The 17,731-nt window shown below is 46.9% G+C and overlaps 1 protein-coding gene across 2 annotated transcripts in view; it reads left to right on the top strand.

The window, feature by feature from the left end:
* Positions 1–17,731, top strand: part of JKAMP (JNK1/MAPK8 associated membrane protein) — a 59,424-nt gene that overhangs the window by 21,974 nt on the left and 19,719 nt on the right. For both annotated transcript variants that reach the window (XM_078660613.1, XM_078660612.1), the window contains 2 exons: positions 9,503–9,684; positions 14,096–14,172. In XM_078660613.1, coding sequence (XP_078516739.1) covers positions 9,503–9,684; positions 14,096–14,172 — 259 coding nt within the window. The remainder of the gene's footprint in view (positions 1–9,502; positions 9,685–14,095; positions 14,173–17,731) is intronic.

Raw genomic sequence — 17,731 nt, forward strand, 5'->3', positions numbered from 1 at the left:
TGCAATCCACTGTTGCAGCTTGAAATAATTTCAACCATTCCCTCATGTTAGCCTATGGAAAGAGCAACCCTCATAGGTAGTGTAAACGCACATATGTATTCCTCACTATCTGCCAGGACCACATGTGTACCTGACCTGCCTTTCACATACCACTCGCTCACCCCTTAAGACGTACCGTCGGGGTGCTCTTGTTATAATGAAAGGTCCTCTCAAGATGGCTAGTGATTTAAAAGTGCCAGCCTGAGCCGAAGCTCACTTGTGCCAACTCAGACCTGCAATGGCAAGCTGGACACATGTTTAGAAACTCCATGGCAGGCCAACCACATCTATTAAAACATCCTAGGTGCAAGTGTGCACACCGGCCCGCAATGTCAGGCAGGATCCTTGTTTAAACACCATAGGTGCTAGTGTGCACTGGCAGGCCTTACCTGTGTTTAGAATCATTAGTTGTAGGTGGCCTCAGGTTTTAACCCTCATTGGTGCAATGCACACACCATCCTGCAGTGGCAGGCTGGACTCCGTTTTCCAACCACCATAGGTGCGAGTGCGCACACATAGGCCGGCAATGGCAGACATGACCTATGTTTAGAACCAGCAGGTAAGCACCACCTTCTAACGTGTGTAGTAAGGTTGCACACACTCTCATACTGCATTTACAGTGGGAGAGTGCCCGGAGCCCTAAAGTCACAATAAGAGAATCAGCCACACCCAGGAGGTGTCCCATGGGGCGAGCCAACCCCCGGGTAGGGAAAATTCACATGAGGATTCGTCACTACCTGGGCAAGTCCCCCAACTCTATTAATTACTTATGTCATTTTCAGCGCACGCTCTTTAAAAAAAAAAATGTCTTTTCTTTAGGCCGGTCAATCCTCCTCAGTTGTGTCCAGGACTCTCCATGGGGGAGCTACCGCCGCCCCTTTCAAGCGCCTCTGTTCGCGGCCATACTCTGTGCCGCACCGCAGGCCTCTGGCCAGCTCTTCCTCGTTGCCGCCTACCCACACAGCCCGTAGCTTCCCAGGTCGCTGCTGCACTGTGCGGCCAAGCGGGTGGAGGAGTGCTTTCGCCACATCCCGAGCCGGTGCAGCACTGCAAGCTTTCTTCCAAGCTTGAGTCTGCTGCAGCTGTAGCCAAGGGGAGCAGCCATACTTTAAGGAAATTAGAGTCATCGCCGCTAGGCTCACATTTGAAGACCAAAAAAACCACTACATCTCAGGGTAAAAACACTGGGCCATGCAAAGGAGAAGAAACTCAGGCTACATAGTGCGAGGATGAGGCCCGAAAAAGATGGGACATCGAGGACACAGTGACTGCAGAATGCTATCTGATATTCTTAGGGGCATCAGCGAAATATTCATCTAACTGGATATGATCGATAAACCAAAACAGATCTCTGTAGGTCATCAACAAAATAGAAAGAATAAAAAATTTCACAAAGAGTTGTCATGATTATCAATAGATAACCAGGCGTTTAATTATTTCATGTGTAGGAAGTAACCTGTTCGTCTTTTTTTTTTTTTTAAATCTTTATTTTTCAGAAATTCAAAAATTACAGAAACAGTATTACGTTCAGGACCCTTCGTCACATCAATGTGGTGAATCAGCAATAAAATCATATGCATCAAATCACATTCTTACATAGTATTATTATCCTTCTATTATGCACACTTATGAACCATAATCTACTAAGACTCTCTGCCTTCATCACCCCTTCACACCCTAGTCAGGTGTCCTTACAATGTCCGTCCGGATTCGGTATAATAATCTATTCGTGGCAGATTTAACTTACAATAAAAAAGGAGAGAAAAACATTAAAACCCAACGTAGGTCATCACTCGGCAGATGGCCATTCCTGCCCATATTCATTTGTTAGCCAGTACACATGTATAGCACCATATCAAAGATAACACCACATACCCGCACCACCCCATCATCAACCCGAGACAATATGAGTGCCCACCCTTACTAATCCTCCTCCTCCTCTGAGTCCAAGTCCTCATGTTCCGGTAGGGGTTCACACGGTTCTCCCCTGTACTTATTCCAGGGCGTCCACACCTTATTCCACTTACGCGGGCAGGCCCGCAGCAGGTATACCGCTCTTTCCTTCACCATGAGGAGGTCCACATTTCTGACCCATCCAGCTACCGTAGGTAGTTCCGGGGCACCCCACTTCTGCGCAATGTCCCTCTTGGCCACTGTCACCGCCAGTGTGACCCACAGCTGGCTATACCTGCCCAGGTCAGTAGGGTCCCAAATGTTCAATAGGCACTTACAGGGTTCAGGCAGGACAGAGATTTCAACAGCCTGGGAGATTGTGCGCATAATTTGCTTCCAGAAGTCCTGGACTAGGGGGCAGTCCCATAACGTGTGGAGCAGAGTTCCCTCCTCCCCGCAGCCCCTGAGGCAGAAGGGGTGTGTTGCCCTCTGTATTCTGTGAAGAAGTGTTCTGGTGTAATATGTGCGGTGTAATATCTTGAGTTGCACTAGTCTGAACCTAGCCGAAATGCCTACTTCCCTTGGCGACGCAAGCGCCTCGTTCCACTCCGTATCATCCACTTCGCCTATTTCCCCCATCCATCTCTCTCTAAGTTTCTGTGTGGGGTCTGGCAGGTTGTTGACCAGTTTTTTATACGTGAGAGAGGTCGCCCCTTGTTCCATAAAGTCTGTCAACAGTCTGTCCTCCAATGGCGACGACTCTGGGAGTGCGGTGTCAGGTGGAATTGCCTGTAGGAGTGCGTGTCGGATCTGCACATATCTAAATGTTTCAGTGGAACTCATACCATATTGTTGTTGGAGTTGTGAAAATGTAACCACCCCGTCTTTGTCCCACAGATCCCCAACTACGGAAATCCCAATGTGGTCCCATTGCGCAAAACCTTTACAGGATCTCAGGCTACCCAGCGCTTTCGTGTCCCACAGTGGCGTCATCTTGGTGAGTTTCCCCTTCCAACCCAACCGAGACTGCGCTGTATGCCATAAGGCTGCCGTATGAAACGTCGGTCCGAGTAGGTTCTTAACTTGTGGGAAATTGTATAGCACTGAAAGCATGCTGTCCGTCCCCAGCTGTGACCAATCCGCCTTGTACGCGGGGTCTACCCGCGGGACGTGGATCCACTGATTAATTATCTTAAGCTGGGACACCCAGTAGTACAACTGGAGGTTGGGCAACGCGATCCCCCCTTCATACCAGCTTTTTACCAATTTATCATGCGCTATGCGGGCTGGGCCGTTGTTCCACAGCAAGCTGGATATTAGCGCAGCGACCTGTTTGAAGTACCGCGGCGCCACCACATAGGGGGTATTTTCAAGCATATAGAGAAATCTGGGGAGAGCCATCATCTTATATAGTGCCGCGCGCCCAAGGAGGGTCAGCGGTAGAGTAGCCCAGTATTTAACGTCTGTACGTAGGCGTGCCAGAGGCGGCAGCAAGTTTGCGTTATGAAATTCCGCGGCGTCAGTAGTGATGTAAATACCCAGGTATTTAAAGGAGGTGGTCGCTAATTGTAGGGGACAGTCGTCCCGCAATAGTGGGGCCGGGCCTTTAAGTATGTATATAACCGATTTGGACCAATTCAGGGTGTATCCTGACGCCTTGCCGTCCTCATCACACAGAGCCAACAGGGCAGGGATCCCCACGTTAGGATTAACCATATATATCAGCATGTCATCCGCATACAGGGAGACTTTATCCTCCCAACCTTCCTCCCAGGTGACGCCCCGAAACAGTGGTGTCGCTCTGAGCAGGATGGCCAATGGCTCTAATACCAAAGCAAAGAGCAGGGGCGAGAGCGGACATCCCTGTCTAGTTCCGCGTCCCAGTGGGAATGGTGGCGAAGTGTGTCCATTCGCAACCACTTGTGCCACCGGTGATGCGTATAACAGCCGCACCCATGCAAGATATTTCGGGCCGAAGCCCATTCTAGCAAGAACAGCAAACAGATACTCCCACTCCACCAGGTCGAAAGCCATTTTGGCGTCTAGGGATAAAATTACAGCCTGGTCTGAGAGAAGATGTGCCCGCGCCAACACCCCATGTATCCTCCGCAGATTCATCGCCGTGCTTCTATGGGGCATGAAACCCGACTGATCGGGGTGTATCAGGGCGTGTAGGTGTTGTGTCAGGCGATTGGCCAGAAGTTTCGCCAGGATCTTCACTTCAACGTTGAGCAAAGAAATGGGTCGGTACGATGTGCACACATTCGGTGGTTTGGCTGGTTTAGGAATGGCCACTATTGTGGCCGTGCGCTGATCAAGAGGGAGTTCCGCCCTCTCCACACTTTCAGCATACATATCCAGCAGGGGTTTGGCCAACACGGAGGCTGTCGCCTTGTACCATTCAATGGGTAGCCCGTTAGGCCCCAGGGCTTTGCCGGATTGCAACGTCTGTATTGTCAGCTGGATTTCGTCCTCTGTCAGGTCCGAATCCAAGTCTAGTTGCGCTTCCTGTGAAAGCACAGGGATAGCAATGTGTTCGAGCGATGCCATCGCCTCCCGTTCCGTGACGGTCCGCACCGGGGTGTATACCTCCTGATAGTGACGTGCTAGGGTGCGCACTATTTGTTCAGGGTGTGTCTGTAGCTGTCCGTCATGTGTATAAAGTCCCTGAATCCCTCTGGTAGTGCCGCCTCGTTTGTCCAACCAGGCCAGCATCTTCCCAGCCTTGTCCCCCACGTCGTATATTCTGTGTGCGGTGTTTGCTAGATGCCCCTTAGTGATCACTGTGAGGTGAGTCTGGTGTTGCTGCTGTCGGAGTTGCAGCGTATGCAAGGTGTCAGGGGTGGGGTCCGACATGTGAGCGGTGTGTGCAGTGTGAAGTGCCAACTCCAATTCTGCGAGTTCCCTTCTGGAATCGCTTTTGTGCCCTGTGATTGCTGCTATGGCCACTCCACGTAGGACTGTTTTATATGCCTCCCACAGCACCGAGGGTGAGGAAACCGATCCCACATTTTCGCTAAAGTATTGTGTCGTGGCTAATTTGAGTTTCTTCCTGATGCCAGGGACCGACAAATAGTTGGGGTATATCGGGTACAGTCTGGCGCGCTTCTTCTCTTTGGTAGTAAGGTGGAGGGACATGGGGGAATGATCAGATATTCCTCTGGGCAGAATCTCCAGTTTGTCTACCAACCCCATTCCCATCCCTAAGAAGAAGAAATAATCAATGCGCGAAAGGCTGTTATGTGTAGATGAGTAATGCGTGTATTGAGTCGCCGTGGGGTTCAACTGACGCCAAACATCTGTGAGGCCCAGTGCGCTCAGAAAACCAGGAAGCGCTGTCGCCCCTCTCGGGCGGCCTCGCATGGGAAAGGTGTCCAACAAGGGGTCCGTTATTGCATTGAAGTCCCCCCCAATTACCGTATCACCCTCAGGGAGGTCAAGGAGAAACTGTCCAAGCGCAGGCAGTGCTGTAGAATGGAGAGCCGGGGGGATGTACACAGATACAACATTGAGGGGCCTCCCCTCCCATTGGCCAGATATCGCCGCAAACCGCCCCTTATCATCCGCCTTGCGGCTGTCAACCATAAAGGATGAGTTCTTTTTAAGTAATATTCCAGTGCCCCTAGACCCCGTAGTAAATTCCGCGTGCACTGCCATGGCATAACCACGTCTGTCAAGCGCTTTACATGTAGTCTCTGCCATGTGTGTTTCCTGAAGCATCACTAACTCAGGCCCATAGCGTTTGATGGTTTGGAGGACCAGACCTCTTTTAATTTTGTCCCCCTGCCCTCTAACGTTCCACGTAAGCAGTTTCAGGGGGGGCACTAGTGTCATTGCAGGAGCGCCCTCAGCGGGAGCATTTCGTTCCTGTCGTGTCATCTAGATTCGTGTGAAGTGTGACTGAAGTGTGGCAGTGCGGTGCTGCGTATAAGCAATAACGTGTGCTGGGGTGCCATGAGTGTATGGCCTGTGATAGGACCGTGGTCCACAAGAAAGTAGTGATGACTATAAACAAAGACCTTAACAGTACAACTTCCCACCCCCAACCCCTCCCTGCTCCCCTGCACCTCGGACGAAAACCCGCCCGCATCCCCAACTTGGCAGAGTGCTTAATCCCATCCCTCTCTATCTTACTTGCTCGTGGGGTTGGTGAGTCCCCTACAGGCACCGGCCGAATCCCGCCCTACTCAGCTTTATCGGCTTCAAGGTCCCAAAGGCTGCAAGCGTGTTGTCCCCTACGCAGCATATTGTAATCAATCCCTGACAGGCTGTCCTGAATCGAGGGGGTCCCTCTCGAGATCAGAGTCCAGTCTCGCGGCTCCTTCCTCGTGTGTGGGGCTACTGGGTTGGTGCTCCGCTGGTCGTCCGCTGCGGTGGTTCTGGCGTTCTCTGTGCTGGCGCTGAGGCTGGCCCACCTGTCTCCATCCGTCAAGCCATTCCTGTGCCACCTCCGGCGTATCAAAAAACCACGCTTTTCCTTCGGCCACAATCCGCAATTTGGCGGGGAAAAGCATTGAATAAGGCAGGCCCTTGTCACGCAGTGTCTTTTTTACTTCAGTGAATGATTTCCGGCGCCTAGCCACCTCTGCCGTGTAGTCCTGAAAGAAGGCCAAAGTCGCGTTCTGAATCTTAACCGGTGGTGAGACCCTCGCCGCTTGCAGAATGGCGTCCCTGTCTCTAAAATTAAACAGTCTAGCTAGCACTGGCCGTGGTGCAGCTCCTTGCTTGGCCGGTCCTCCAGGCACCCGGTGTGCCCTTTCAACAGAGAAAAAGTTCGACAATCCCTTAGGTTGTAACTTGGTTTTGATGAGGTCCTCGACGTAGAGATCCATGGCCCCCTTCCCCTCTGTTTCCGGAAGGCCTAGGATGCGGACGTTATTTCTTTGGGAGCGCCCTTCCTGATCGTCCAACTTATCCTGCAGTTGCCTAGTGACTTTCTCCATCCTCTCCATTGCTACTTGCAGGTCCGAGGTGTCCTCAATGAGCGATTTCGTAACTACTTCCACTTGAGACACCCTTTCTGACATTTTCTTAAAGTCCGCCCTCAGCAGATTAACCTCAGAGGAGATTGAGCCCACCGTCGTTTGTACCTCGGTGAGGGTTTTCATGATGTCTTCTAGGGTGATCTTTTTTGTTCCGTCTGTGTCTGGAGGCGCACCTGCGGAGTGGCGTCCGCCACCCTGAGAGTGTCCATGCTGGCTGTACGCAAATTTGTCGAGTTTTACCTGCGTTGACGTACTCCTCGTACCCTTGCCCGCCATGGCGTTGTGCTCGTGGATGATTAGCCCGTTTTCTGCGGCAATGGCAGTTCCACGCGTCAATTGGCTGTGCGACCCCCGGTCCACAGGCTGTGTGTAGCCGAGTGGGTGCCCCACTGGTTCCAAGTGCCCTGCCCCACACTCACAGGGTCCAGGCGCGTCTCAGCCGGTCGCGGCGATGGTCAGTTCGCTGGTTTCAGTGCTGTGTGTGGGCGGTCCCCCCACGGGTCTACTCCGGCCTCTCGCGTTCACCACAGCAGAACTTGTCACGGTGCCTCGGTGTGACGCTGGCGGGTCCCCTGCGGGGAGCACCCCGCGGTTTGTGGCAGAACCCCCTCGCGCAGCCGACCAGCAGCTCTATGTTGCCTCTCAGTGGGCCTGACCCACCACGGACGCCTCTCCAGCAATCACCCCCTGCGCCAGGATCCAGGGTCCACCCAGTAATTTGGAGTGAGTAGCGGCGCTGCGGGAGGTCGGCAGGGCCTCCGGTGCACTCCTCCTTACCCTACGTGAGCGCTGCGGCCAACCGTCTGTTCCGCCCAATATGGCGCCGTCCGGGTCTCAGGGCTATCTCCGTCTGCGCAGGCACCCGCTCTGTGTTTTAGTTTGGGCGGTGTAGGCAGCCAGTCCAAGACGTTGCAGCCCCTCTCGCTCCCACGGTGGTCAGCGCCGACCAAGCTGAGCGCCGGAGCACTCTTCAGTTCGGGGCTCCGCATGGGCCGGACGGAGCCACCGCTCCCAAGCCGAGCAGGACGCACTTCCGCCCGGATCCGCCAGTCACGCCAGGTCGGTGCGGCCAGGCAGTCACAGGCCCCAACACGTCGCTGCTGAACGGATCACTTCTCGGCAGCCGAGAACCACCGGGGTTAGAGCAAACAGAGCCGCTTGGTTCCCCAAGCCGATGCCGCTTCTTCGGGCGGGCGATAAGTCTGATAAATGTACGGATATTTAGCGCGGGCCGCTATGCCTCAAGGAGCTCCCTCTTCAAGCTGCCTCCATGCTCGGCAGTTGGCCACGCCCCCAACCTCTTCGTCTTTCAAAAGTTTATGCTATTGCTGGCTTAAACAAGTTATTAGTTAAATCGGAGAGGCATAATGCAATACAATACAGAGAAGTCCGACTTTCATTTTCAACCCACCTCTGGGGTGCCGATTCCATCATTGAACTGAGAAAAGGCTGAAAACTGGACTGCCAAGTTGCGGCTTATTTGCATTATAAGTTTTAAAGGCATTTCAAACTGTTTCAGTAACAAAAGAATACATTTACAGCAATCATGCAATGTTTCCTCTTATTCGCTACACCTCACCTAAAATTAATGTGTTTTAATCGAATTTGTATGACATTATTTAAATAAGTACACCTATAAAATGAAATATTTATTTTTATTATGATTATTTGTCAAGTGAAGAGTTTTTAAATTGATTCCAGAGTAAATATTTTCCTCAAATACAAATAAGAAGAAGATACAAAATAGAAAAGGCTTACCATATTAATACAGTCATAGTCCGGTAGTACAATCTTCATTATTGGGGAAAAATTGCTCTTATTCCATACATAATGTTTTGGAGTGATTCTTCAATAACCATCACATTGGTAATTTTTTGAGAGCTCGCATTTTGTTTATCATGATTCCATTCCTAATACCCGTAGAGCATCTGATCGTCAGTTTAAACATTTTTGTGATTTTCTTTTTGTTATCATTGCCAGCTTTTGTAAAGATAGGTCCCACAGCAAAGGAGATAACCACTCTTGATTTTCTATCCCCTTTTGAGGATTCATCTTCCTTGCCAGGCAAGGCAATACAAGACTTCTTAAGTTATGTAGTATAGATCATGTCCTTGCAAAAGGAGAACACTTACCACCAAAACTTTTTCAAAGTGTCATATACAAATGTCATATCCAAAGAGCATGTGTGCATGATCTACACTGATGTTTCTCCAACATTGTCAGACTCTCTCTCTCCTCTCTCTCTCTCTCTTCTCTCTCTTCTCTCTCTCTCTCCTCTCTCTCTCTCTCTTCTCTCTCTCTCTCTTCTCTCTTCTCTCTCTTCTCTCTCTCTCTCTCTTCCCCCCTCCCATATTTTGACCTCTGTTTTTCTTTTTTACTTGTCTACAGTCCAAACCGTTTACTTTACACTTAATGCTGCAATCAACTAAAGTGTTGCATATTGTAACCCAAATGGAACAAGTGCCCTTATTGTGGCAGATGCCACAATAATGGCACTTTCCATTTTTTGGGTAGTTAAAGGAAAGAGGGGAAACAAAGACACAACCGTTCAAATGTCAATAACCTTTATATATGTTCCTTTACAGGTACACAATTGTATTCATATACTATGCGTTCTGTTTGGTGTTGATGATGATGCTTCGACCTCTTCTGGTAAAAAAGATTGCCTGTGGTTTAGGAAAATCTGATCGATTTAAAAGCATCTATGCAGCACTGTACTTCTTCCCGGTGCTAACACTGCTCCAGGCTGTCGGAGGTGGACTTCTATGTAAGTTTGATGCACAATACACAATTTCTGTTTGTCAATATTGTAGATGATCATTGGAGGTAACCGGGTTATTTGCATGTATTTGGAGAGCTACTTACTGGGCACAAAGTAGCATTAGCTGCAGCTTTGTTGTCTTATTCAATTTAGTTTGTTCACTTAGTAGTGCATGTGTGACAGTTGATTTCCTTTCTACCCCATTATATGAGCTCAGATTATGTTTGCGTGGGTAGTGTGATCTCGTGCGAGAACCTGTATGCTTGTATGAGGCAATTTATCCCAGTACTCTACTCATGATGTGGATCCTTAATCTGGGTACATGTCCTATCTCATTGCACATGATGCGGATATTGATGCTTACTGACTTCGCTCCAGTCATTGAGAATTTAAGACTGGCAAAGGGAGGTATGGCGAAGGAAGAACCATCCTGGGCTGTGTTTCCTGAAATAGAAGTTTAGGAGGAAAAGTGGGTGCTGCTAATGATGACCGGTTTGAGTGAGGCTTTAGATGCAGGAGATAGGGTTGGGCTTCAGACAAAGAGGCTGCTGTTGGGGCTATTTAGAGCTGCAAGCAGCGAGATCCTCAAGCTTTTCCAGATTACTCCACCCACTGGTTGGAGACACTCCTGCAGGCCCCACAGCAAGCAAAGGACTGTTTGTAAAGAATGTTTAAAAAAATCTGCTGCATGGTTAGTAATTCAGGGGTCATTTGGTTTTGTCAGGTGAGACATCAAGCCCAGTGTCGATAGATTGATACGAACCCAGTAAAATTCTAGGGAAGACCAAAGTAGTTAAAAAATACTGTGGTATGTAAAGCCTTTTCTTTTATCAGTGTTTATTCTGTGTGGATTTCAGTGGTGTTTTCTTGGTGTTTTCCACACCTTTTTGAAGTAGGTGCTTATCAGTGTTTGTTAAGCTGCCTAACCCCCAAAATAGACACAAATGGTGTGTTGATGTGTCTTTTATGACCATGATTGGCCGGATAAAGATTCTATGATGATGGCAAAAATTGTGTTTTTCAGTATGTAGAAAACATTGGTGTTTTTGCACTAATTGTTATAATATATACATATTTAATATTAAGAAAAAGTAATGCAGGGTATGTAGTGTATTCCCATTGGCAGTGTGTCCAATCGACTTATGTTAGATTGTTTTAAGAATGAAGGAAAAGAAAGTCTGTACATGGTGAACTCACTCACATCTCGTTACCCTTTCTCATATCTCATTACCTCACAAATCTCATTACCTCAAACTCACTTTGTCAGAATCCTGTCTTGTTTTACGGGACTGTTAATGGTTTAAAAATGTAAGCATGCTATGGGTGTTCTAGTGAAGCGATGATGCTTCTGAGTTTGTCCATAGTGGTAATCCATTCCCGCCCGTTGCTGGGCTAAGTCTGTACGGACTCAAGATGCATACAACCACCAGAGCATTTGTGGAGACTCAGTTCAATGTTATGCAGGCTAACATTAATTATGCTTTAGAAATACATTTGAATGCCTAACCGTTTGCACATGTAACCTAACTCTGAAGTACAGAGAGCTTAATTCAAAACACTATTTGCATTTGTAAGTCTGTGTTCCAAGCACAAATGTCTGTATTTTTGCCTGGAAGGAATACGTTCCATTGTTAAATCATTTGCACCTGCGTAAAATTACCCCTGACAGTGTAGTTTCATGCAAGACTGAATCCCATGAAGGTAGTTAGGAGTGAGCATGATAGACCATGATAGTTTGCAAAACCCCACAAACCCATCAGTTTGTGGGTATTCACATACTCCCCTCTGACCCCTTTTCAGGCCAGAAAGTGTAGCAGGGATTTCTGCTCCTATACAGAACTGTGCATATAGACTTGGAACCTCAGTGAATTAGGGTATGCCAAAACTCACCTCAGTATTCAAAATCCCCTACCAGACAGGCAATCAGTGTCTCATTGGTTCTTATCCACCCCCAATGATTAGACAACCCAGAACATGGATTTTGAACACCTCAGGTAACGTGGAACACATGAAAACTCTTTCGTTATACTAACATATCAATCCAGAACGAGGAGTCAATGAGGACACGTGCGAGTTTGAAATGTTTATTTCTAATGCAGTGTTCTCAAACGCAGTATCTTAGCTAATACAAGCAAACATATTATAAGGAACAAGGTTAACAGCATGGTTTCTATTCCATAAAATACAAAGGGTGAAAGCATGTTAAAATGCTAAAGGAAAAAGGTTTAAATAGAACCTCAGTTTACCCTACCTAGCTAGTATATTATATTATATCTACAGAAGGTCTCTTTGGGTTTAGAAGGGCGGGCCCATACCTTTGGGTTCAGCAGAAATAGATCACATCATCTCCTGCACCAACTCTCTGCATACGGATATTCATCAAGGGTGTCTCTCCTGCTTTACGCAGTGCATTATTAAACGCGCCTAAACCCAAAGTTGGCCACAGCTGCATCCATATTATGTCTACTCTGTGCGCTGATCAATCCAAACAATAAGCGCTGTGTTGAAATAACCTTGAAGGCCTCGGCACTCACTGTACAGACATAGCTTACCAAGCAAGGCTGATATTATAAGCAAACATGTTATTCTCGTGTAAAGCAAAATACCTAACTAGGCGAAAAGCTGCAATAACAAAATGTGTTGTGTGCAGAGGCAGCAGAAAAGGAAAACTGGTGTTTAAACTTCTAACAAGCTCATTCTAACTTAACACAGTGCAAAGGTGAAACCAATACACAAGACAAAAGGGTTGGAGACTTACTCCCGTCTGGGGTTTGAGTAGACCTCTAGGCAGGATTGTAATGGGCAACGGAACACCTAGATGTCATGGGGCTAAAGGGATAGCGGTTTTACCATAAAAATGACCAGTAAAAAAAGACCTGATTTCACACAACTTTCACAGGAGCTCACCCAGAAATCTGCTACTGGCACAGCTATCCAGATCTACCCTTTGGAAATGTTGTTCCCAAACACACTTTTATATTTTTTTTGTAAAAATCAGGCCCTCCATCAACTTACCATTTAATATAATGGGGTTTCCATGTGTCCCTCAGAACCTCGGTATGCAGTTATGAGCTATAAACAGTTCTATCTGGTGAACAAAATCTCCTCAAGGGAATTGTAAAATAATGTTTTTGATTAAACATTAAATACTAGCAGAGCCTATAAATGATCCCTTAAACATGTATGAAACTTCTACTAAAAAACCACAAATCTTTAAAGAACAATGCTATCTAAAAACTATTGACACAACACAACCATTAACTTGTTTTAAATCTATTATTTTTATATATCAAAACATGTATATCTATCTCTTTTCATATTTCTCTTTTTTAACGGCTGTCCAGAGAACATAAGGAACAATACATCACATTAACATTTGTCCACTGAAGGCGGCTTTGAAGCTTGCCTTTTGAGCGAACACCTTCAGTGGGGTCCTTCGAAGGGGAGGTAACACCTCACCTTGTAGCAGTCTTCTATTATTACTAAGTCTGGCAGTTGTTCACACTACTCTCCAGGAGTGCAGAAAGCTGTCTGGTGGCCAGTGACCGTGTGAAGCTACTGGACAAATTGGGTCACAGAGTGTCATCTATCTAAAAGTTGCATTTCTTTAATAGTGACATTAAATTCAACATGGCATTAAGTCGGGGTTAATGCCACAACAAATTTGATACCTTACAGTATCCTTCTAAGTAGTCCCATTTAGAAGTTAGCCGGGCTGAGTGGTCAGCAGGTTGCCCTGTGTTAACCAATGGGGCTACTACCTCTCCCACAGCAAAATGACAATTTAGAAGTGTTGTTGTCAGGACATATATATAAAATACATGTCCTACTTAATAATACAGCTTATTGTCTTTGTGCTTAATATGCCTTCCTTAGGGGAGACTTACATATATTGTTTAGGAAAGTGGGGGCTTTGCCATTGGGTTGAATGGCAAAATCGAACTAGCAGTGTTACCACTGCCCTTCCAGTCTACGGTGGCAGGCTAGCAGCCATTTTGTACTTTGTCGCACACATGGTGGCATAATCCGTGCTGTAGTGCTGCAGCCCTGATCGGGCACTCTGCCTTACATGCCCTGGTTACCAGATACTAGAGACTTATAAGTAAGTCAGTCTCTGCCAATTTTGGGTACCCAATTTGACATACTCTATGTAAAGGGTTAGAACAGTGCACTGAGGTCTGGTTAGCAGGCCTCCGTGTACTCTTGAGTAGTAAAACCAGCAGCATGAGTCCAAAAATGTGGGGTTGAACATGCAAAAAGAGGCATTACAATACAATTTAAGTGTCTATTTCAAATTGTTGTAGGCCATAATGTTAACATATTTGTCTCAATTGACCTAAGATGGAAGAAATGTCATTATTGCAAATCTGTTATTGGCTTTGATGTTAATCACAATGTTTTGTGTTTTCCTGTATAGACTATGCTTTCCCTTATATTGTGTTGGTGTTATCCCTGGTTACTTTGGCCGTATACATGTCTGCATCTGAAATCGAGGTAGGAAGAAACATAGATATGCTTTTACACACTTTTTGTATTTTATCTTTGTAATGCAATTCATATATCAGTCTTTGCAATATTTAATCCTCAGAGGTAAGTTTTCTGTTTCTTAGTACTCTTCAATCGTGCTGTGAGCATGCTAACACTAAGTTCCAGCATTCATAGTAGGTGTTACTTTTGCTGATTTTCCGATTTTTACTTTTAAATGTATTTATTATTTTATGGCACCGCCAAAAGACATACGTATGTTGAAGAAGTGTCCAATGTAAAAAGTTGTTTAGGTCTGTAATAAACATTGTATTTACAACAAATGACTGGGTAAAACTGATCCATGGCTGAAATAAAGAAAGAAAGGGAAATTAATAATGACAACAGTACTAGAAAAAATAATATGCACCCCTTAAAGAAAATTAATTCGGAGATCAATTTTATCATTGATGAAAGGGAATTCTTAAGTGAAAGAGCAATGGTGCGTCTGGACATTTGGGCAGTTTTAACCAGGACTCAGATACAGCCCTCTAAATCTGTCTAAAATCTTGGGTATAGCAGCAGTTTGTGGATGAAGGTCTCCATAAATGGACTTGTATGCAAGCAGCCACCCTTGATTGAAATCCTTGCTTGCAAGAACAGCCACTGTAGTGTTGTACCACCAGGCTAATAAGGTCGTATTTCCTAATAACGGACAACCGTGTGGCAGCCAAATGGAGCACAGCCTTAAGGGGAGGTGTTAACTGTAACATTGGTTGCCATAATTGGTACTGGATAGACCCAAGAAATGAGTCAAAGTGTAAAAATGAGACAGTATATTTTATTGTTCAAATTTGTTTTATAATGTTTACAAAATCGGAACAGTACAAATGTGCTGCATTTAAAGGCTGTGTCTGAACACCCAAGCAGTGATGACATTCATTGAAGCGCACCATTACTTACAGTCAAAACGTGATGCCAACTAATCTCTTCCCCAAACACCTCCTCCTTGTTTGCTCCTCTGTAGTGTGTTAAGGAAGTCTTCTGTGGTGTGTTTAGGTAGTTACTACACTACGTTAAACTCCAGCACCGGCTGGTTGGCTTTCAGCCACTGTACATGTGTCATCTTGTGCTGTGGTCAGGCGCAGCAAACAAAGTATCTGGTGGCATGTCAGTTTGCAAAATTCTGCAGAGAGCAGAGGCATGTTTGGGGCCCACAAATCTGAGTATGCCTCGTCTTTTCCATACCCAGGATGCTCCAAAGTCTATGCAGCCAGGCTGTGTGTTCAGGTATTTTTTCTGAACCCCAGGTAGAGAATATCATCTGAAGTGCCACATTGAGTGCCATGCCGATATGCCAACCTTGTTTGGATTGCAGGGATATGGACACAGAATTAGGGTGCCCCAGGAGAATGTAGGCCGGAAAGCGCAGGAGTAGCGTTTACAAGTAGGTAGCTATATCTTTCAGGTCTTTGTCCCAATAGTGCGTCCGCTTCGGGCAGCCCCACAAAACGTGTGTGTGATTGTGTACTTGGAGCTCCACAGCCGCTCCAACTGTCTTCACTGTGAATGGGGTTGCCCTAATATATTCTGACTGGTGTAAGATAACAGTATGTGATTAATTCAGAGGCAGTTTCTACACTTGCTGGGTTGCGTGCTGTATGCTGTGCTCTATATAATTCAGATGCGGTCTCTACACTTGGTGGGTTGAGTGCTGTGTGCTGCGCTCTATAATGTATATCTCCCCCTCTATATGTTATGGGCGGTCTCAGTTCTTGTTCCCATCGCCTATGCCCCGGTGTCTTCTCCTCGGATGGCGCAAGAAAGTGTGATTCATCGCTAATACATTTACCCCTTCCTTCGAAAAATGGTTCCTTCTCAAAGAAGTAAGGGCCTTCTGTTCCTCCCGTTGTACATTGTGGTGAGTGACCTAGTATCTGAGCTGTAGATAATGAAGGCACTCAGAGCAATTAAAGGCAGACTATGAGCTTCCTGAAACTAAGGGGCTGGGTCCGTCAGAATCAAAGAGGTGCCCAATAGATCTACATCTGGTGTGCTTTTATGCAGAGAAAGGTATGGAGTGGAGTCCAGGGATGAAGTGCAGATTTCCTAATAAGGGCTTCAGTGGCGAGGGGAAAGTGGTTAACCCTTTTGGAACAACCACTCTATCCCAAACTAAAAGGGTAGCTCTAGTGACTGGCGAGGAGTACAGACCCCCTCTCTATGTTTTTGGTGAAGCCGTGGAATTCTCCAAAGGTGTTCTTCCGCTATCACCCAGTCAATAAAGCACCAGTATTTTTCAGTCTCCTGGTGATTCCATTCAACAGAGAAACAGTGCAGTGATGATTGATAGAAGAGCGTGAGGCTAGGGACTCTCTTGCCAACCTCTGCAGTGTGGTGTTTGATCTGGTTGCAATGCATACAAGGGCACTTGACCACCCAGATGAATCGGTTACATTCCGTCTGCAGTAATTAAGGCACACCTGCCAGTTGAGTCAATGGAAGGGCCTGGGATAAGAATAGGGCTGTAGGGAGTATCGTCATTTTGAGTGCTGCTATTCTTCCTAAACACGAGAGGTGATCGTGTTTCAGCTGGGCAAGATCTGCGGAAGTAGGATGGGGTAAATGAGAACTGCTGTGTCTAAGTACGAGATTGAGGAGTCAGCCCGTGTTGGATGGTAAGCAGAAGCCAATTGTACCTTTAGGGGGGAGCGTGACCGAAAAAGTGAGGGCCTGTGACTTTTGGAGGTTGATGTTAAAGTACGATGCTCTTCTGAACCTCTCTTGTTCTTACAAGAAGGCCAGTAGGGAATGTAGAGGGTTGTCCAGTGCCACCAGCACATCATCTACATAAGGACTATGGTGTGCTTGTTCCCCCTAATTTCACCTTAGTAATCCATGGGCCCTCTACAAATCTTTATGCCATGGTCTTTAGTGGACAGTGTAAGTTTAATTAAATATTTCTCTACGGCAATTGTTGCACAATCTGGGCGAAGGCCTATGGGGGACCTTGTGGTTGGATGCCATTGGTGTTGGTACCCCTCGGGGTACTTGTTGGCTCATGGCGATGTGTCATCCCCTAGTGTCGTCCAGGGTGTTCTGGAGTTGGCGGACCTCTGCTAATGTTTTAAGCTGGTGTAAGGTAGTGTCCCAGTAGAATATGAGGTGGATTGGGTGGCCCCAGCTGTATGAGAGCCCTTTGCTCCTAAGAAACTCTGTGATAGGGTGGAAGGTTCTGCACATTTGGAGAGTCAGAGAAGAGAGATCATGATACAACACAAGTTTGTGGCAGTGACACTTCATAGGGTGGGCATCTCGTGCTTTGCGCAAGATGTTCTCTTTGATTAGGAAGTTGTGGATGCATGCTTGGATGTCTGGGGAACGCCTCGTACCTGGACGCGCCACTTTGTGGACTCTGTCCAACTGTATGTGGATTCCATTGTCGGGTATAGGATCTAGCAGGAGAGGTCTTGCACACAGTTTGTCAGCCCTCTGCGGCGCACCACGTATGCATATTTTGTTCCTGCGGGAATGATCCTTGAGATCCTCATCATGTTTCTGTAAGGTTGCTTGATGCTCCTGTAAGCGC

The sequence above is a fragment of the Lissotriton helveticus genome, chromosome 9 (genome assembly GCF_964261635.1).
Source record: "Lissotriton helveticus chromosome 9, aLisHel1.1, whole genome shotgun sequence".
NCBI classification, from domain to species: Eukaryota; Metazoa; Chordata; class Amphibia; order Caudata; family Salamandridae; genus Lissotriton; species Lissotriton helveticus.